We start from the raw sequence: 22,638 nt of genomic DNA, 5'->3' as shown, positions 1-22,638 counted from the left end.
TGCAGCCAACCACCAACCATTATCAGGAAAAGCAGAAGACTCTGTGGGTTTTGTTTTGTTTTCTTCTTTAACATGATCATGAGAAGATCTTGTGAGTAAACTGCAGTATTCCAGACTACCAACTGGCTGACTAAAAACCTGTTTATTTTTTTCTGTGTAATGCAGCTAAATGGCAGACACCTGTTGTTCTGCATAATCAAGCATTTCAGATTACTGGGGTTTGTATAAAGGGGATTCTGCTGTAAAAATGCAGAATATTAATAGACACTGGGCAGTTAAATGCAGCATAGTCCACCACTATTGGGACTGAAGTATGAAAACATTCTTAGGATACAAATATAGATAACAACTGCTTCAAAGATCTAGCACTGTACTGCCTAATATTGCATTATTAGTGATCACCATATACTGAATACAACTAGAATGAAGAAACAGAGACAAAGCAGCAAAAGCATAATAAAAATATGCATTGTAATATATGCTAACTTTTACTAAAAAGAATCTCACAGGCATTTTTCATTTGCCAACTATAGCAGAGATCAAACCTTGCTTTACTTCATTACTCTCTATAATGACATCATTTCCTGATATTGTTTTATTAATGATTGGTTAATTACTTTTGCCACAATTGCTAACATTAGTTGGGAAAATCTCTTATTAAACAATGTATTATATTCCTTAGTAACAAATCCTTTGGTTAAGAATCAATTAAATAGGTCATCAGGGGGTTTATCAAGATTCCAAGAGAATTTTTTTCTGCTTTAGTCATGAGTTATATCATTCTTTGTATTGGCCTTGTCAGCTTTGTTCTTAAAAAAACAAAAGAACCTGTTCTTAGAATGCAATCCATGTAGGTAAATGGAATGAGACAAATTCTCATGTGTTTTAATCTTCAAGTAGAACTTTCTATATTCAACCAAATAAAACCTTTCTGTGAGCAGCTAGCAAATTACACAAAAACTGAAAGGTCTGTTTCTCTGTCTCTTTTCAAAGCTAGCAAATTACACACAAACCGAAAGATCTGTTTCTCTGTCTCTTTTCAAAGTTCTGGAAATTAATCTCAGAAAGAGCCGTAAGAAAGTCCACTGAGGATAATTTTTAGCACTCCCTCAGTTAGTTCACAAGTAACTGCTCAGGGAAGCCTTAAGAATAAGGAGCTGGGAAACACTGATTATGGGACTGCTTACTCCTGTATGAACCTACCCATCCATTTTGGTCATAATTGGAGGCCCTGCTTCAAATACCCTCACCATCTGAGGCTAGATTGGTAGCAAAAAAGGGCCTTCTTGATCAGCTGAGGAAGATAAGAAGCAGACCCTCAGCTGATCCCCAATCAACTGTGAGTTGCAAAACAGCCTTCTCACTTCAGATTAATACCAGCACTGATTCAAACCATAATACCAGGGAAGTGGGCCTGCAAAGAGTACATAAAAGGGTGTGCTTAAGTTTAAATTGGTTGTTGAGCTTGGAGCATTTGCATAGAGCTTTTGCACAGCTTTGTCTGAGCTCTGATTAGTATTCAAGGGCTTGAACAGTAAGTGATACTCTGAGGATAATAAGGAGGAAAGGAATAGCTATAGAAATTCGATCACAGAAGGAATAATTGCACCATGTACTTCAGTCATGTTTATATAAACAGCTGTATGTGTGAAGGGGAGAAATGGCACTGAACGGATTCTTGCAATAATCTTCAGTTTAAAAAAAAAACAGTAGCACAAAATTCCAGAACACTTCTAGTTCTTCCTCTGTTTTTCCTTTTCCCTTTGCCCACACAGATAACTGATGATTTACAGATAGGGCACATATATATATGACAAATGTTATTCACACAATTCATTAGCACATTCATACTCCAGCCAGCTCAGCCCCCATTTCTCTCCAGTTATCTCAATATCGATAACTGCCACTATACTATACAATACAATGCACATATGTAATACCTCTTCGAATGCTCCTCCTAAGTTTGTTGCAAAGCTCAATGCGTGGATTTTCAGAATTTTCTTCTGCAAAACTTGGGCTTTGTTCTGGAGATGAGGGGCCTTTGCTAAGATCCAGAGGTACTTTAGAAGATGTAGGAGGTGGTGATGTGGCAGGGCTGTATGTTGAAGTAGGACTACTAGCAAGGGAGGAAGTGGATAGATCTAATGCTCCTATTCGTGAATTCAGTGGAGAACTTAATGACAGTTTTCTGGTTCTGACAGGGGAGGAAGTTCTAGAGAGTGATAAAGGTGGAGGGGAAGAGAATTTGCGACAAAGGTGTGGTGATTTTGCATCAGCCAAATGTTCTCCTCTGTTGTTTTGGTTAGTAGCAAAAAACAACTCCAAAGACCTAAAAAATAAAGAGAAGAATACAAATAATTCAAAAGGAATATGTAAGAACTGTCCTGAGAAAATATATAAAGATGTAATATTAGGCAAAAATCCAAAATGGAACATTTATTATTTATGACATTATTAGGCATGAGCTATGGTTTTCAAAAACCTGAAAGGATGAAGTAGGGTATCTTCTCTGGGCCCCAAACCAACAGGATGAGAATCAGAATTTCAATTTTCAGAATGAGACTGAGCAAAAGCAAAGGTGGAACAAAGATCTCTTTGCCACCGCCACCGCCACCACTACAGAATAGACCTTTAAATATGCTCTGTTCCATGCAAGGTTAAATTCATTGCAAGTGTTCCTTCCGTTTGATTTCACCCTCATTGTCTCATTTCCTGTGCTTCTATTGTACACTAAAGAACAGATTAGCTCTGGCTTGATTTAAAAGGTATCAGCAAACTATCAACCACAAAATTATCTCCCTGTACTAAGAGTTCAAAAGCCTTATGGTAGAACAGTTGAGCAATTCAGTTATCATTATTTTGGAATCACATGAAAACCACACAAAATCACAATCCTGATGGGATGGCTCATCCTACCTGGCCACCCCTTCCATCTAGAGGTTATGAGATACTGTGAAGGTAGTGATTCATCCATATCATCATGGATCAACCCCGTCTTCTTCAGTATAACATACCAGATCACAGCATGCTACTTGCCATGTTCCATGACCTAACGAGGAGGCAGGTTTTTTTACTTTATTGTAAATAGTAAGGGGTTTGCACAGTGTTTAATGAGGCCATATGTCCAAAATATGGTATATAAATTTGCAAATAATTAAGATATACATGTTGGAAGGTGATAAAAAGGTGACTGTTATGATAGTGATCTCATTAGACAATAAGGATAGAAAAGGAACTCACCGAACAGGGATTGAGGTGAAAGGCCTTTTGTAGATATCTGAGAGTTTCTCCAGTACAACTGCTGCAGTAGTAAATATGCGATAAGTATGTAGGAAAGTATTCAGAAAATCAATACTGAGAAATCGTAAGTCGGTTAATCTCTCCAAAAGGCGTTCTACACTTGCATAACGAATCTGGGGAACTTTGCAGGAATTTAATGTTTTGCTGAAGCAAATGTCAATGTCATCTCTGTGAAGGCGAGCATCAGATCTACATAAAATATTATTTTAAAACAGTTATTAAAAGGTTGCTTTAGAAAGCATATTTGTATTTAAAATTGTATGCAGATTGTTTCTAGCTGCTGCTACATAAAATGTGTTATCTACTATATCAAGTGGGAACTGAGACTTTACAATCAAATTCATCACATTCAGGGTAAGCAGACAAAGCCTCATGCTTGGCAGAAAGTCTTACCAATTTTCCCAGAATCCTTGGTGCCTTTATAAACATAAATATAGTGGCCCATTGTGGTCCTGAAATGTCCTTGCCTCCACTACTATCCCTTATCATTATAGTTGCTGTGTTTGGGAACATGGTTATAGCAAAGATAGCAATACAACCTATTCCTGCTTGTAAAGTCAGATGTATCTTCCAGATTAATACCAGATTCTACTGGAAATCCTAAACCCCCTAGCCCTAATTTAACAGCATACATAATCCACTAAATGTTTTGTAGAAGAATAACTAGTTCTCACACAGTTCTAGATGGACAACTTTGTTAGTCTGCAGCAGTATAACAAAAACAGGAGTCCAGTGGCAGCTTACAGACTAACACAATGTATTCAAGTATAAGCTCTAGTGACCTAGAGTTCACTTCATCAGAATCATCAAAAGTACATAATGTCAGGCTCTGCGAGTTAGATCCCCAATTACTTCACTGAAGACACTTCAGTAAAAGAGTCCAGTAAAAGTTTCTTTCTTAGAGATCCATCAGTATCAGTACACTCAGACTACAGCATTGGCAGAAGTGACGTAAATGGGCAAAGCAATGTTGGTTATAGGGCAGGATTCCCGCCTTGGGCTAAAGACCGTTAGAATTTAGGCACGCAGGGCCTAGGAGGTTAGAGGGAGTAGGGAAGGGGAAGACAAGGATGAGCTCATTTCATGTCTCAGGGAAATAAGGCTCCAGCCAACATTCCAAGGACACTTTCCCATGCCAGTCGAGAAAGTGAAAGCAGCCACCTGCAAAGATAAGCTACTCTTGGTTACATAATCAGACAGTTACACAGATAGTTCTTTACGCATTCTCAGAGGCCCAGAGTACAGAGTACATAGAATAATAAACATACATGGCAGATAAGCAGGGTGCATCTGACACATCCATTAAACTAACAAACTTATATAAAAGGCAGCAAACAAGATACAGGCAGCAAGGGGGAGATTATTCAAAGAGAGGTAGGTAAAACAAGATCTTGGTACTCAGATTTTCAAGATCCAGAGGTGCACTTGGGCTCACAAAAGCTGATTCTGGAATACAGATGTGTACTAAAAAAATCAGTATTTTTTGGATTTGAGTATTGGGAAGACCATAAATATTGGTATTCCTGATATCTGGGGCCTCCCATTCTGGTCTGGTATTCAGATCTGGGCTTTTGTGGGTATTCTGAAATTAATTGGGTCCATTATTCTATAAAGGGGAATCTTTCAGGTGGTCTGGAGTAGCAGTTTTTGAAGCAAATGACATCAAAAGAGTAAGGGCTGCCGGTCCATCAAAGGCCCGAGTTTCAAGTAGATGGGGTCAAGGATTCAATTCTACAGGTCCCAAACAAGGTGGCTCCCAATACTGTCCATTGTTTCCTATGGAGTGAAAAATCCATTGCTTTCTCTAGGGCAAAGAATCCTTAGACAAACACACAAGAGCAACCACTGACCCAAACCCAACAGAACCAAAGCCAAACCAGAGAATCTCAGCAGAACCGACCTTGCAGAAGGCAGGAAAGATAAAGCATAGACAGACCACAGCAGCCAAGCAAACACTCCAAAAAAGCCTCACCCTGAAGCTGCTTGCAGCCAGGCCAACATTTCTGCGGGCTACGAGAGAATCACCTTAATTGGACAGCCAGTTGAGCTCCCCCCCCACCACCAACATGCGATTCCATTCACCTGTGAGAGCTGTTTCCCTACCCATCCTTCCCCCCCCACCAGGAAACCTCCAAAAAAAAAGAAAAACAAGCTGCTGTAACCTTTAAATGCCAGTCCTAGTAATTCTGGTTTATTTATCCTGGTTCATTCATTCATTCATTCATTCATTCATTCATTCATTCATTTATGTCATTTATAGTCCGCCTTTCTCACTGAGACTCAAGGTGGATTACATAGTGTGAGATCAGTACAATTAGTAGCAAGGACAAGAGTAAGCATTTCCATATAGTGTTAAGGACATTTCCATAAACAATGTCATAGGGTAGATGAATACAAGCTTACAGAGATATAGCATTAGCAAGGATCCAATACAGGGCTGAAGGATTGCTGAAACAGAACATAATCATTTCTAGGATTGACATTAGACAACATGAAGCACAAGCAGTATATACAAGTACATATTCAAAGCAACAGATAATATGTAAAGCAACATAATGGTGGAGCCCATTGTTCCCAACTCATTGGCGAAACATCCGAGACCACCCCCTACAATACCGCCTTCCTATTAGCGAAACATCCAAGACCCCCCTCTCTACAATACTGGCCTCCTATCCGAGTAAAAAAGCCTTTTTGAATAATTCAGTTTTGCATTGTTTGCGGAAAGCCAAGAGCATGGGAACTCTCCTGACCTCCTCAGGCAGGGTGTTCCATAGGGTAGGGGCCACCACAGAGAAGGCCCGTGTACAGGCTGCTGTTGATTTTGCCCATGTGCAGGCTGGCACCTGCAAGAGACCCTGTTCGATGAGCGAAGGTGCCATGGAGGGACATAGGGAGGGAGGCGGTCCCGTAGGTATGTCAGGCCAAGGCCATGAAGAGCTTTGTATGTAATAACCAGTACCTTGAATTGAGCATGGTAGCTGATAGGTAGCCAATGGAGTGACTGCAGGATGGGAGTGATGTTCATGCTCCTGCTTGCTCCTGCTAACAGTCGAGCTGCAGCATTTTGCACCAGTTGGAGCCTCCTAGTTAACTTAGGTGGAAGACCAATATATAGTGCATTACAGTAGTCATGTTTTGATGTTACCATAGGATGGATCCAGACGGCCAAGTCGGCTATGTCAAGATCAGAAGCCATCTTCCAGGCTAGAGTGAGATTGTAGAAAGCATTTTTGCAGCTGCCTTAACTTGTTTTTCTAGTAGTAGCGCTGGATTCAGTATAGCCCCTAGGCTCTATACTGACTCTACAAGGGTCAGACTAACTCCATTGAAAGTGGGAAGTACAATGTTTTTCATGATATCTGACTTCCCAACAAGCATCACTTCGGTTTTGTCTGGGTTTAATTTCAATTTGTTATTTTTCAGCCATTTCACCACGGTTGTCAGGCAGCGATCTAAGATTTCTACTGCATCCTGCGGGGACCTGGATAGCAAGATATAGAGTTGGGTGTCGTCCGCATATTGATGACACCCAACTCCATAGCTGCGAATGAGTTCTCCTAAAGGTTTTATGTAGAGGTTGAATAACATGGGAGATATGATTGCGCCCTGTGGAACCCCACAAGATAGTTCCCATTCTGGAGATAGCTGATCTCCAACAACAACCCTTTGAGTCCGTTCCATGAGAAATGATTTAAACCAGTCCAGGGCACATCCCTAGTTGCCTACTTCTGTTCCTAGATGCCTCAACGGGATGGCATGGTCTACTGTGTCAAAGGCTGCAGACAGATCCAGGAGGAGCAATAAGGAGGCATAGCCTTTGTCTATATTCAGACGGAGATCATCCACTAATGCTACTAGTGCTGTCTCTGTCCCATGCCCTTATCTGAACCCATATTGGAAAGGGTCCAGAGCGCTAGAGTTATCCAAGAAGGACTGGAGTTGGTCAGCTACTGCCCTCTCAATCACTTTGCCTAGAAAGGGCACATTAGAGAATGGGCGATAATTGGCCACATCAGTTTTGTCCAGGGATGGTTTTTTAATTAGCGGACAAATAACTGCCTGTTTGAGCAGCCAGGGGAATGTGCCCTGAGTTAGTGATTGATTTACAAGAGATCTCAGTGGTTCACTTATCTGAATTTTACTTGATTTTAACAGCCAAGATGGGCAAGGATCAAGCGAACAAGTAATCGCTTTCATAGATGCCAGGATCCTATTAAGGTCTGTCATTGTAATTGGTTCAAAGCAGTCTAAATATAAGCTAGATAGTGTATTAAGCATTTCTTCTATCTTGTTTGTATTAAGCATTTCTTCTATCTTGTTTGTATTGCAGCTAGCATCTAGATCAGAGCGTATTCATTTTATTTTATCAGCAACAAACTTAGCAAAGGCCTCACAGATAATTGTCTGTTCTTGGGACTGTAAAGGTTCAGATTTAGGGGTTAGAGAGTGTCTGAATACCCTGAACAATTGGGATGGTCGTGAACTAGCCGACGCAATGGTTGCCAAGAAGTAACATTTCTTTGCTGCTTTCATTTCTGTTTCATAGATCCTCCAGTGCGTTCTATAGCAAGTTCAATCAGCTTCCATGCGAGTTTTTTGCTAGTGTCTTTCCAGATATCTTCTAGCCCTCTTCAGGTCAGCCAGCAACATGGTAAACCATGGTGTTCGCTTCCGTCCCAAAGGCTGGAAGGGCTGACAAGGAGCAATGGTGTCAATAGTTTCAAGGAGCTTTGTGTTCCACATGCCTATAGCAGCTTCTGTGGAGCATGCATCTGGAATTCGAAAATCCCCCAAGGCATTTTGGAATCTGGAAGGGTCTATGAGCCTATGGGGATGGAACATTTTAACAGGCCCCCCAATTTTGTGGGGTGTTGGGGCTACATTCACTTTTGGCTTCAGCAGATGATGATCTGACCATGGTTCAGGCCGAAGCTCTAATGCTGAAATAAGACTTTCCCTCAGAGGTTCAGCGCAAAATATTAAGTCTAGTGTGTGGCCTCTTTCATGTGTAGGGCCTGACATTATTTGAGAGAGGCCCAGGGTTGCCAGGGAAGCTATAAATTCCTGAGCCGGGACTGACTTTGCACTCAGCGTGGATGTTGAAGTCTCCCAGAACAATAAGTCAAGGTATCTCTAACACCATGTCTGCTAGCAGCTCTGCCAACTCAGAAAGAGTGCTTATGGGGGAGCTAGGTGGTCTGTACACAAGAAGGATACCCAATCTATCTTTAATTCCCAAAGACAGGAGTATGCAATCAATACCAGCTACAGCTTGTACCAGAGATCTGCGGAAGGTGAAGGACTCTCGAAGAATAATAGCAACTCCTCTGCCCCGGCTTCCATAGCGAGGTTGGAGTAGGATTGCATAGCCAGGGGTTAGTTAGTTGGGAAAGACACACCTTGTCAGTTTCCTGCAGCCAAGTCTCCGTTAGGCAAGCCACATCAATTTTCTCATCCTGCAACATCCCAGCAATGCATGAAACCTTGTTCCTAACAGATCTGGGCCGTTTCCAGAAGGCTTACCTGCCTCCGGAACGTCGCGCCATCTTGTGGGGAAAATGCGAAATATTGCGTTTTCTCGCGCGAGTTTTGCACGACGTAGCGCGATGTCGCGCAAAACTCTCGCGAGAAAACGCGATATTTCGCGTTTTCCCCGCAAGATGGCGTGACGTTCCGGAGGCAGGTAAGCCGTCTGGAAACGGCCCTGGTATTGCATAGTATTAGTGTAGCAGGGGTGGGGGTAGAAGTGACCCCATTGTCAGTAGAGGGAATACTAGAGAGGTTGGATAAGCAGCGAGCATTACTGTTTAGTGTTGGGTGCCTTTGGTAAGTTCTACTCCCATATTTACCAGCTCTCAATTGTACTTGAATAGGAAATTTGCCAGACATTTCCACGGAGGAAGTAAGTAGTAAGAAGTTTAGGATTGGACTCCACAGTGTTGTAATGGGTGATTTCAACTACCCACACATTGACTGGGCCAATGGGTGTTCGAATCGGGGGAGAGAAAGTGAGTTTCTAGACTGTCTCAATGACTGTGCTATGGAACAGATGGTTACAGAACCTACTAGGGGAGAGGTGATCCTGGATTTGGTCCTCAGTAATGCTGAAGACCTGGTGAGAGATGTAAATGTGATTGCACCACTTGGGAACAGTGACCATAATGTTATTGAGTACAACATATGTATAAATAGGAAATTGCCAAATAAGACCAACACAGCCATGTTTAACTTCAAAAGGGGTAACTTTTCTGAGATGAGGGGGTACGTGAAGAAGAAACTGAAAGGGAAAGTAAAAAAGGTCAAAACACTTGGGGAATCTTGGAGACTATTTAAAACTACAATCCTGGAAGCTCAAATTAAATATATACCGCTGGTTAGGAAAGGCACAAATAGGTTTAGGAAAAGGCCAGCATGGTTAACAAGCAATGTAATAGAAGCTGTAAAAGGTAAAAAGGATTCTTTTAGGCAGTGGAAAACTAGTCGGAGTGAGGTTGATAAAAAGGAGCATAAGCTGTGGCAAAAAAAGTGCAAGTCTGTGATCAGACAGGCAAAAAGGGAATATGAGGAGCATATTGCAAAGAACATAAAGAAAAACAATAAACAATTCTTTAAATATATTAGAAGTAGGAAACCAGCTAGGGAGGCAGTGGGGCCCTTGGATGACCAAGGCGTAAAAGGATTACTAAAGGGTGATAGGGAAATGGCCGAGAAGCTGAATGCGTTCTTTGCTTCTGTCTTCACTGTGGAAGATAAGAAGTGCATGCCCACTCCGGAAGCACTGACTTTGGGAGGGGTTTTGAAAGACCTGAGTCACATTGAGGTGACGAGAGAGGAGGTTATGCGACTGCTAGATAATTTAAAAACTGATAAATCACCGGGCCCAGATGGCATACATCCAAGAGTTCTGAAAGAACTCAAGTGTGAACTTGTAGATCTCCTCACAAAAATATGTAATCTGTCATTAAACTCTGCATCTGTTCCTGAGGACTGGAAGGTAGCTAATGTTGTCCCCATCTTTAAAAAAGGTTCCAGGGGAGATCCGGGAAATTACAGGCCAGTCAGCCTGACGTCAATACCGGGTAAGTTGGTGGAAACTATTATCAAAAATAAAATTAGTGGGCACATTGATGACCAAAAGCTGATGAGGAAAACTCAGCATGGTTTCTGTAAGGGAAGATCTTGTCTCACCAATCTGTTAGAGTTCTTTGAGGGAGTGAACAAACAAGTGGACAAGGGAGACCCGATAGATATTGTTTATCTTGACTTCCAGAAAGCTTTTGACAAAGTTCCTCATCAAAGGCTCCTAAGTAAGCTCAGTAGCTATGGGATAAAGGGCCAAGTCCTCTTGTGGATCGAAAACTGGCTAATTAATAGGAAACAGAGAGTGAGTATAAACGGGCACTTCTCACAGTGGAGGGTGGTGAGCAGTGGGGTGCCACAGGGGTCGGTATTGGGTCCAATGCTTTTTAACTTGTTTATTAATGATTTGGAATTGGGATTAAGCAGTGAAGTGGCTAAATTTGCAGATGACACGAAATTGTTCAGGGTGGTGAAAGCCAGAGAGGATTGTGAGGCACTCCAAAGGGATCTGTCGAGGCTAGAAGAGTGGGCATCCATGTGGCAAATGAGGTTCAATGTAGCCAAGTGCAAAGTAATGCACATTGGAACCAAAAATCCAAAATATAAATACAAGTTGATGGGGTCTGAACTGGCGGAGACTGACCAAGAGAGAGATCTTGGAGTCATGATAGATAACTCACTAAAAACGTCAGCACAGTGTGCGACTGCCATAAAAAAAGCTAATGCTATGCTAGGGGTTATTAGGAAAGGGATTGAAAACAAATCAGCCGGTATCATAATGCCTCTGTATAAATAGATGGTGAGGCCTCATTTGGAGTACTGTGTACAGTTCTGGTCGCCACACCTTAAAAAAGATATCATAGCACTGGAAAAAGTACAGAGAAGGGCAACTAAAATGATTAAAGGGTTGGAACACTTTCCCTATGAGGAAAGATTGAGGCGCTTGGGGCTCTTTAGCCTGGAGAAAAGACGACTGAGGGGAGACATGATAGAGGTTTACAAGATAATGCACGGGTTAGAGAAGGTCGAGAAAGATGTGTTTTTCTCCCTTTCTCACAATACAAGAACTCGTGGGCACTCTATGAAATTATTGAGCAGTCAGGTTAGAACAGATAGAAGAAAATACTACTTTACACAAAGGGTGATAAACACATGGAATTCGTTGCCACAGGAGGTGGTGGCAGCTACAAGCATTGCCAGCTTCAAGAGGGGACTGGACAAATATATGGAGCAGAGGTCCATCAGTGGCTATTAGCCACAGGAGATAGATGGTATTCTCTTTGTGGGGAGGTGGTGCTCTGTTGTCTTGGTGCTGGAAGGAAGGCAGTGGGAGGGCTTCTGGTGTCCTGGCCTCACTGACAGTCCTTTAGATGGCACTGGATTTCTAGCCACTGTGTGTGACAGAATGTTGGACTGGATGGGCCACTGGCCTGATCCAACATGGCTTTGCTTATGTTCTTATGTTCTTAACAACATACTGGAGTATTAAACATACTGGTGGTCTCAATTCAAGTAACAAACTAGGACTACAATCATGGTATAGTTAAGCAAACAGCATCGAGCTGGTGTTGCAATCATCTCAGAAACAGTCCCTAACTCAGAGCCAAACTACAAGTGACGCCTTACACAGGTTGGACACTAGTTGGCTTCCCTCAAGTTTTGATGGGAAATGTAGGCATCCTGGTCTTGCAGCTGTAATGGAGAGCCAAGCTGTAAAACCAGGGCGCCTACATTTCCCATCAAAACTTGAAGGAAGCTGACAAGTGTCCAACCTGTGTAAGGCGTCACTTGTAGTTTGGCTCATAGTGATGTTCTTCCTATCCTCTCATGTCCTCCACTTCGTGTAGTTGATGATTGCTCCTGGGCTGCTTGCCCTGAGCCAAGAGCCCTTGTGCTCTTGCCCTTCGGCTCCCACCAAGAGGCTCGTGCCTCTTACACAGAGCCCCAGTTAAATAGCAAGCGGTACCTGTGAAAAGAGAAGGCAGGGTGGGCAACAAGGCTAGCATGCACCAAATGGCCCAAGCTGCAAGTCAACGAGAAGCACCACGAGCTCCTCACGAGCAAGCTTCCATCTCGCCCTCACAACAGACTCCTCGTAAGCAAGCAAGCCCCTTGCACAGAGCCCCAGTTAAATAGCAAAAAACTAGAAGCGGAAAAGAGCCGCACAAGAGAATACAGATTATTACAGGTGGTCAATATATCAGTAAATTAATATATTTCCACAGGTTATACCTGTGTTGGTATATAACCTGTGGAAATATATGAATTTACTGATATATTGACCACCTGTAATAATCTGTATTCTCCTGTGCGGCTCTTTTCCGCTTCTAGTTTTTTGGTATTCACTGGGGGAAGCCTCCTTTTCTTGTTACCAGTTAAATAGCAAGCATGTTAAATAGCAAGTTAAATAATCAGCATAAAAATACTGGTATAGGTCAAGATTCCCAAATATACCCAGAAAATACTGATGAGGTTTTTCTCATGTGTTTTTAAACTGGAAACTGGAATATATTTTCTTAGTCTCTAAGGCGCCACTGGACTCTTCTTTAATTCTCAAACAAGTATTCAGAATTATTGAGAAGAATTCAAAAATAGGCAAAACAGACACAGATATGATGCAGAATTTCCTTATGAAATATGGAATCCCTCAATTATACATCTGAAAGAACATAAGAAGATAGTCCAATCCTAAGAACACTTTCCAGGGAGTAAGCCCAACCAAACAGATCTGTGTAGGATTCTAAATAAATCTATTTAGGATTGCTCTCTAAGCCTCCATGAAAAGTTGTCATACTTACTTGATCATATGTGGCACAGTTACTTTGGAGTTTTCTTCAAATACTATGGTCATTAAACCATTGCATCGTATATTGTCAATACACTACATAAAGAAAACCCTGTATTATTGTCTTTTTCTTTTTGTATTGTTAAGATATTTAATAATAAAGAGGTAACAGAAGCAATTAACGTTCAGGCAACAAAAAAACATCACTTTCTTTATCAACTACTGTAAACATATTAATATGACCGTTGCATCAAATTTTTGAAAGTTAGCTAGGACCAGGGCTTTTTTTTTTTTACTGAGTATCAGCCCCTCTTGGGCATTCAGGACTTGAGCTGAGAGGGGAGAACATCATGAGTACCAGCATATCTTTTTAAAGAAAAAAGCATTGCCTAGGAGTTATAATGGACTGAATGACCTGAAAGGTTCAATTAGAGCTTTTCATAAAGTAAAATTACTGAGACCACAGCAATTTTCTATACTTTTTAGTTACGTTTTGAGCACCTTTTGAACCAGCTTTAGGAGCCTTTTTACCTTATCTATGGACAGTTGCCATGGAGTCCCAGGATGCTTCCCAATGATTTGGGACAGGGAACAATGCCTCCATCTCAATTCAGATGTCACAATCAAACCAGAATTCACTCGTGACAACCACAAATCTGATCAACTGTCAGGCTCACATTCTTTCTCTTTTCTTCCTCCTTCTCCATCCTGGTAAGCTCAGATCAGTGGTCTTCAAGTAACTCCCATTTGTTGGAGTTTATTTCTTTCCCAGTAATTAAGTTTCTTAAGAACAGTTTAACCACAGGAATGTAATAATAATAGTCAATTACATTTTTAACTGTATGTGGCTGAATCCACACTACCTATTTGTTTCTGCGGCCTTTTCGCAATTGGCGCGCTATTCATGCAGATACTCACACGCTTTCCCATTCCGCATGTTCCCCGCCATCACCATGCCACTATTGCACCTTCCCTCCAAACCACGTGATATTCGCGGAAATCTGTTTTCTTCCCTTTTTTTAAACTGTGTATAATGGTCGGTATACCAGTAAACTAACCGTAGTGAGCAGCAGTTTGCGCGGGAAAAGAAACGGTCACCGGAGCCAATCAAAGATAAGGGGGAGGGTACATTGCCACTTCTCAAAATTCAAGATATCGGTATACCGGATAATTGACCCCCTTTTTTTAAAAAAAAGGGAAGTGACGTGTGCCGTCAATTCTGACGGCAGAGGATGGAACTGCCCACAGTAACACTTTACTCGGTGGCGTGTGGAGAACTGATTGCGCCATGAAGACGCACTGGAAGGGTGGATGTGAGGATGCACAGCCTGGTAGCGGAATAAAGGCAATTGCCATGACAGCGCAAGATAAGCGGAAGATGAGTGAGTGTGGATTTGCCCCTTATTAGGCCTTTACAAAATTAATAAATTCTACATTTACTTACTTATTATTTATTAAAAATACATTTTGTTACAGCTAAAATAACCATATGTCTCGAGGCTGTTTTTCCAACTATTTGCAACACGTGATGACAATTTTGATTTTGAACATGTGGTTTTGATTTTGGGAGCACCCAAAATTGGGGTACAGTGTTGTCCCCCAACAGCCCTCAAGTCAGATATGACAATTTACATCTTGTAAAAAATATAAGTAGGTATTGATCTATGTTCTACCACTCCACACAGTGAAGTCTGAATTCCTTCGTCAACTTAAGAGGTTCTTCCATTGCAGGAAAATACATGCAAGCTGGAGGAAGACTTCTTAGGCTAAAGAAAGACTTCAAACTTTGGTGAGCTGAATGGTAGGATATAAGCCATTATATTTCTTACATATTAAGCCATGAAATTACTTTTAAATGAAGAATAAATAAATAAAAGTCAGTACATGTTTTTGTTTTTAAAAAAAGTCAGTTACCTGACTAATGTCACTTGTCCATGCTGCTTTTTCCTGCCGCGAAGGAGCTAATAGGAGAACAGTAAAAGGAGGAGCATCGGGTGGTTCTACAACAATCTTGAAATCAAGATGTCCAAACATTTGCCCAGAACTTTTTGCTTTACAATTAGGGGTGGAATGGGAAAAGAAAATCAAGCAGTTACAGACTGAGAATTCAAACAGCAGAGAAATTAACTGATGACTGAGAATTTATTTTCCTGCTATGTATTCAGAATGGCCAGAATCCAAAGATCTGCTTAAATTCAGGGGAGTACTATTTTTTTCATTGGAAAGTAGACTCTATATCTTCAGAAATTGCTTTTTCCAGTTCCCCAAAGCTTCAGATGCAGTTTGCAGTGTAGCATAACAGGCTGCTTATTTTTCAAAAAAGGAATTTAAAGGTAACAAAATCAGTTCTTTGGATCCTGGTTTATAGGTTCCTCATTATGAAGGTGGGCTTGGAACCTCATTCACTTTCATGTTTAACAAAGTTCTGTGCATACATCCCCACCACCTACAGAAAGCTCTCCCTGCCACTGAAGTTACTGAATGAGTCCATCAGTCATAGGAAGCTTCATTTGTACAGCTTCCCAGTGTGATCACTGGAACCATGTAATTTTGTATCTCTATATCATAAGCAATTAACAAAATCTACCGTGTTTTCTTGTTTTCTGGCTTTGAACATGGTAGCAATATTCAGCCAATATATTACATTCTTTAATATCTGTAAAGCACATGGTTACATGTGCAGAACATATATTATTAAATAAAAAGCTAGGAAGCCACAATTCCAATCTGACCCCACATCTTTAATTTATAAATTGATGAAAGATCCCACTAATCCAGCCTTTCAACTGCTAACTATTCAGATGAGGAACGTAATAATTGCCCAAGTGAAGCTCAATGGGAAAGTATACCTGAAAGGATAAACTAGAGGTAGCAGAAAGTGCCATCAAGTCATAGCTGATTTATGGAGACCCCTGCTGGGGTTTTCATGGCACAAGACTAACAGGTGGTTTGTCATCACCTGCCTCTGCAACCCTGGTCTTCATTAGACGCCTCTCATCCAATTAATAAGTAAGGCCGACCCTGCTTAGCTTTTGAGATCTGACAAGGTTGGGCTTTCCAGGGCTATCCAGTTCAGGAGGATGATAAACTATTAGCTCTTTAATGCTAGCTTCTATAGCATAACTCTGTTGTAAAAATGGGGGAGGGAGGATGATAGTAGAATTCGGCCAAGCAATGCCACTGTAAATCTTTCTTGTATATCTATTCATCCTTTCATTGGGACTTGTGGCAGATAAATTTCTTATGCTATGTTAATTTTATATTAACCAGAAAAATACATTTTAAAAAACTGCATCAACATCAAAGTTGTATTAAACTTTTTGCTGTAACTTACAGTCATCATCATTCATATCAGTTTCCTCAATTAGTGTGCATTCTATTAACGACAGAACACCTCCTGCCTAGAGAAATAAATCATATTTTTTCAGAAATGTTCCTCTTTCTCTCTCTTATAATTATGCAAAATTATGATACTTTAATATTACAAGGCTGCTTAACAGGATTATTCCATCAGCTAAGCATGTTTCTAAGAATTATGAGCATTATTAATGCTAGAAAATGAAAAGAATTTTAACCTGCAAGTGCTTCTTTTTCCAATTAAAATAACTCTCTAAACCCAGCACAAATGAAATTCATTTTATTGATAGGGTAACATTCCTCCACTCGGGTAAAGATACTGATTATGAGCATTATTTGGATAAAATAAACAAGAAACCAAAATCTGAAACTATAGAACAGATTAGTGCAAATCTACTTTTGCAGATTTGAATACATTTAATCTGTAATCTAAGAGTTGAAGTCTAGAATGATCTTGCAGTAAGTGGGAGTCTGGGGAGGTAGGGACATGGAGAAGTGTAGCCAATGCAACAGTGTTATGTCACTTCCAGGGGGGACCTGGACATGACATCATACCTCTCCAGAAATAATCAGAAACTCTATGATAAAATCAATTTCCTTGGAAATTATGTAACATCATCAAGCTGATGGCAATTTTTAAATTTATTTTTCTCCCACTGGGCGATGAAGCAGTGGTAGCAGCAGGGGTTCCCAGCCGGACGTTTCCCACTGTAGTGAGAGTCCTGGTAACTCTTTCTTCCGGTGTATATTAAAATATTCTATACTCTAAATCTCATCATATTTCCTATATTAAATGTAAATAAGACACACCAAGAATTATGCTGAATTAACAATTAAAGCTTTCTGGAAGTCAAAGTATACAGAGTATGCTAAATCACCCTTATCCACATGTTTCTTAACTCCATTTCAAAGAATTCAAAAAGGCTGCTGAGAGAGGACTTTACAGTGATTGTTTCTCAGTAGGTCTTGCTGCTTCCTGCTCCATTTCTAGATTGCAAGATTGAAACAATACCAGTTTCTTGATACTTCTTACAAAATCTATTTATTTGTTTATGCTTGATGATGAAAGTACAGAAAAATATTAATAAATTATGTACAAAGCTAACTGATTATAGTACAATCCTATGCACAGTTACTCTGATCGAAGCCCTGAATAGGGTTGCCAGAGGCTCCAGGGGCCAAAGCAGGGTTGCAAGTGGCTCAGAGGTGGGGGGGGTCAGCGGGGTACCCACCTCCTGCACTCCCTTGTCATGCCAGAAAATGATGTCATTTTCCAGCATAAGGGAGGAGCCTCTGGGCATGCTGAAGCCGATCTCAGTACAAATTGCTCATTTGGAATTTAACAGTACACCCCATGGCTCCCCCACTGCACTGGAAAATCAGTGCGATGCAAAAGTCATGGTCATGGAGCACACTGAAGCTGCTGAGCTCAATAGAAATAGCCTTCAAATGGGCAATTTCTACTGAGTACAGCTCTAACACGTCCAAAGACTCCTCCATCGCTGGTGTGACAGAGGAGTGTGTGAGTGTGATTCTCCCCCTCAGTGTCTTTTTCTCCTGCCGACCAGGTGAGTGAGGCCAGGGGGCAGTAAGTGGAGGTTTCTCCACCATAGGCAGGGGGATGGCAAGACTAGCCTTGAGTTTTAAACTGGTTTAGATTGGAATATCTCTGTGTAGAATCACACTGCTTACTTTTATAGCTATGTTTTTCTTTAGAAGTGTCTTGTAAAAAATGCTGGCATTCATGCATTTCCCAAAATATAGGCAGCGATTTGACTACTGGTTTTCTAACACAAAGCCCAATTTCTAACACAAAGCCCTATTTAAATGAAATTAAAAACAAAAACACTGAGTACTACAAAGGGGAAAATAAGTTTTTTAAAAAAAGAAATGTAGGAAGAATACATTTTGCTGACCAAATTCCGTTTTAATTACAATTTGTTTTAAAGAATTAGGCTCCATTCATTGTTTATCATTATGAATTTGCATTTGGATAGACTAAGAATGAATTTCCAGTCAGTTCTTGAGCATTGCCTCAGTAGATCAATTCATTGCAACTTTTCTGATAAAACTATACTACCATGCAATAATAATTTCATGTCTTGTGTAAAAGCAACATAATTAGGAACCATCTGTTCTACATTTTACTATGTCAGTTTTAAATGAGATTGTTATGAAAATGTTGTACCTTAAGTAGGTGCAGCTTTCCTCCAGAGCTCCTTGTACAAATTAAAAAGTGTTTTGTAAATAAAAAACATTGTCTTTCGCCTTCTTTTTTCAAAGACAATGATCCCAGACGAACTTTACTAAGTTTTCCCCTCTCAACTGAAGGGACTTGAATAAGAGTACCTGGTGATTACAAAAGCAAATAGTATGATGTAAATATATGATTGAAATATGATCATTAGAATCTTTTCTTCCTCCAAGGAGTTTGGAATGACATAGTGTTTTCCCCTCAAAGATTACACAGTAAAAATCCTGGTTTTTAATGCAGAAAACACTGCAGAAAGATGCTCTGAGGGTAACTATATATTATTACACATGTGTTTTCAAACATATGTTAGTAACACTAATAGTTTTAGACATACATCTAAAACATATAAAGGAAAGTTTTGTCCTCTTGTATCTTTGCAATAATAATGTGTCTATTAGGTAACCAAAGTTAGGTTAGAGACTGTAACTTACCCAGGCCCCCAGTGAGTTTCATGGCTAAGTGGAACTTAGAACGCAGATCTACTTCATCTAAGTCCAATATTCTATCCATTGCACCACTTGCTTGGGAATCAATTTCATTGAACTCAGAACTTCTAAGTAAATACACTTAGGTAGCAAAGGTTTTTCTAATAATAATTGATGTGAAGTAAATTCTGTGGAGTCCATAAGCCTTATGTCTAAGTGGACAAACACAACTTTTCTATAGCCTAAAATCAACATTTGGCTCACAGCATGAAACCAATGAAAATCCTTAACACTAATAGATACTTTTCCCTAAAATAAATATCAGGAAAATCAATGGCTCCATCTGCACTGTTTATTATTTTTAACAGCAATTTGAAAATGCATGATGCCCTTGGTTGAGATGTTTCATGTTACTGTTAATAAAACATACTAAGAATTTTTATATTATAGTTTATTTTATAGATTTCTAGCCATGAACAAAATATGATCAACAATCTAAACACACTGGCAAGTAAGAGCCACTTCAAACAAAACTCTGTGCACCTGTGCAGATTTCACCACAGCACAATATATCATTTAAATATCTCATCTCTTAATCTGTGGACCATGTCTACACATGTAATATTTTCATGACAAGACCTTCCTTCTAGGCCATAGGCTACAATCTGTAGACATGTACAGCTGGTTCTGAGATAAAGAACCCTTTAAAAATGGGTTCAAAGAACCCTGCATGAGTATATACTTTTTACAAATTTAGCATCTCATTTAAATCACCTCATATCCTGCCGAATTCAGGGGGAATTCTACATAAATGCAGTTCAACAGGATTGTAAAAATTATGTAGATATAGGTACAAGTAAATAATACAGTCTTTACAATTAATACAGTATTTATAGCTGAGCATTGTGGGAATAAAATGCTTCAAAATTAACATGCAACAGGACATTTCCATAAAAATAGCTTATTAATCAATAATGGCATAATATAAAGGTTCACAGCACTGGTGTATAAAACAGTACAACTGCACAGCCAATCCTGATGATTTCGAAAACAGAAGGGTATAACCAACAGATTCAGTCCAATTTCCATATATCTCCTCACAGGAAAATTAGCGTTGCCATAGCTGGGGCAGTGGGATAATAATGGAGCACAACAGTAAGCAGATGGCCTTCTAACAATTGCTCCAGTACAGAGAAATGGAAGATCCACAGAAATAAAGAGATTATTGGGTGCATTTGCAAAACAGCAGGATTTGGTGCCACATCATCCATTCTTAAAAGGTTCTTCCAATTATGTAGAGATAGTTTAATGCAACACAGTTTTGTGTATGACTAATAGACGTGGGCACTGACCGGGAAAACACCATGGATCTCTGGTCATCGATTTTCACAGACCACGGACCATGAACTTTTCATGGACCAGCCCCATTCATGGATCGGTTCATCCATCCATTGTCCATCACTTCCAGGGGCCCTAGGATCACCTCCTTCATACTCAGAGATGCAACACCGGCAGCAAGGCTTCAGCAGGCTCTCCTCCAGCCACTCTCCAAGTTTGGCCAAGATTGCATTTCGGAGGTCCGAGTTATAGACTCCCAAAGCGGCTGCTCCAAGGAAACTTCTATTAGATACTAGGAGTTGCAAATGCCAATTGACTTCCATTGGCTTGCAGCACCAAAAAGTTGCAATGAAGCAAAATCAAACAGAAAAGAGTAGGGGAAGAACCCCCCTCAATCACCAAACAGACACCTTCCCAGCCGTTGTCTAGGGAATTAATTCTTGCTCCTTGCTTACATAGAGCTGAATGGGAGCTCTTGATAGGCAGAGTTGCCTATCAAGGTTTCAAGGGCTAAGTTTGGTGTTCCCATGGCTGCAGAACATCCAGCCCTCCATTGCCTATGGAATTAATTCTTCCTCCTTGCTCGCATAGAGCAGAATGGGAGCTCTCTGACAGAGCTGCCTATCAAGTTTTTAAGGGCTGCAAAATCTATGCGGATGTCCCCTCCATTGCCTAGGGAATTGATAGATCAGAGTCAGGATGTCTGGACGGACCAGCCCAAACAGACCAAAGTTTGTGAAAAAAGGTGAGTCCCATGAACTGTGTGTTCGTGAACCATGAACCAGGCCAGACCGTGTCAAATTTAGGTCTGTTTTCCAGATTGTGTCCACCTGTACTAATAACACAATAACAGTATTCAACAGTCCTCCATGGCTGATGTGAATGATTCCTATCTATACTGCAAAGCATTCCAATCCACATCATTAGAGTGTGTTGAGTACTGCATCAATCACATTACAGATCCCCATCTGATTTTGAACACTACCAGTTGAGAACTCTTTATATGACTTCTGATTCAGAATCAGGAGTTGTGATGAAACCATAAGTTTTTAAAAAGTAAAGCAAAACACAAGTCTAGCCCTCCTACATGAGTGTGTATATCATCATTTAACTGGTTCAATATCAGGATGTGAGAAAAATATTTTCAAAGAATGCAACGTTAGAATAAATGAATGGAATTATAGATACTTTGCAAGAATAATTTTAACAGCCCAAATTTCGATTACAAATTATTTCAAAAATACATTAACAAACTTCAGCAAACATTCACATGCCACAGAGATGCTAATATGGGAAAAGCTAAAATAGTTGCAGTATAGATGTCTAAAGGTAATTATTTTTACTTAAATACATATATTTGTTGCCCTTTATGTATAACAATCACTTTCCAGACTTACTGAGCTGGTAAATAAGCCCAGAGTTCATCAATTGCTGTGCCACTGCACAGCTGTCAGTTTTAGGGCCATTTTACTGACAGTTTGTAGGCAGAAATGCAGATGTAAATGAAGACAAACAGGAAAATATTATTTAAAGTTCTAGGGCACAAAATTAAGTTTTGTGCGTTTTTGTGCTTTATTACCAGACACTGAGAAATCTAGACAAATATTTGAAATACTTATTTGTGAATAGAGGTGGGCATGGACTGGGAAAAGACCACAGGCCAACAGTCCATGGTCCGTGAAGTTTCACAGACCAGGTGGACCACAAACTTCTGTGAACTGCGAACAGGTTCATGAGTCCATGGGTCTGTAGGGCCACTTCCAGGGCCTGGATTGGGGGGGGGGGGGGTTTAAAGCACTCCTGGATCGGGGGGGGGGGGTTAAAGAGCCACTTGCAAGCAGCGCTGGGAGCGCTTTAACCCTCCCTTGCTCCAGCTGACTAGCGAGGACTTCCCCACTAGTCAGCTGGAGTAAGGGGGTTTAAAGTACTCCCCGCACCACTTGCAAGTGGCACTGGGAGCAGTTTAAACTTTTTTTAAAAACCCTGAATCAACGGACTGACAAAAAGGTCATGGGTCCATGGGAAACAGGCATCCCCACAACCCACCGGTTTGTGAACAATGAACCAGGCCAGTCCATGTGAAATTTAGGTCCGTTTTC

General features: G+C 40.5%; 1 protein-coding gene across 2 annotated transcripts in view; it reads right to left on the bottom strand.

Annotated features, from left to right (window-relative positions):
* The window catches only part of RASGRF2 (Ras protein specific guanine nucleotide releasing factor 2), a 159,218-nt gene that overhangs the window by 62,878 nt on the left and 73,702 nt on the right, over window positions 1-22,638 (bottom strand). For both annotated transcript variants that reach the window (XM_054987368.1, XM_054987369.1), the window contains exons 10-15: window positions 18,711-18,871; window positions 16,500-16,566; window positions 15,080-15,216; window positions 13,179-13,261; window positions 3,241-3,489; window positions 1,941-2,329 (exon numbers count right to left, since the gene is read on the bottom strand). In XM_054987368.1, the coding sequence (XP_054843343.1) occupies window positions 1,941-2,329; window positions 3,241-3,489; window positions 13,179-13,261; window positions 15,080-15,216; window positions 16,500-16,566; window positions 18,711-18,871 (1,086 nt within the window). The remainder of the gene's footprint in view (window positions 1-1,940; window positions 2,330-3,240; window positions 3,490-13,178; window positions 13,262-15,079; window positions 15,217-16,499; window positions 16,567-18,710; window positions 18,872-22,638) is intronic.

This window comes from Eublepharis macularius, chromosome 8 (assembly GCF_028583425.1).
Source record: "Eublepharis macularius isolate TG4126 chromosome 8, MPM_Emac_v1.0, whole genome shotgun sequence".
Taxonomy (NCBI): Eukaryota; Metazoa; Chordata; class Lepidosauria; order Squamata; family Eublepharidae; genus Eublepharis; species Eublepharis macularius.
Note: the sequence above shows the minus strand (reverse complement) of the source record. Positions and strands in the feature narration are given on the sequence as shown.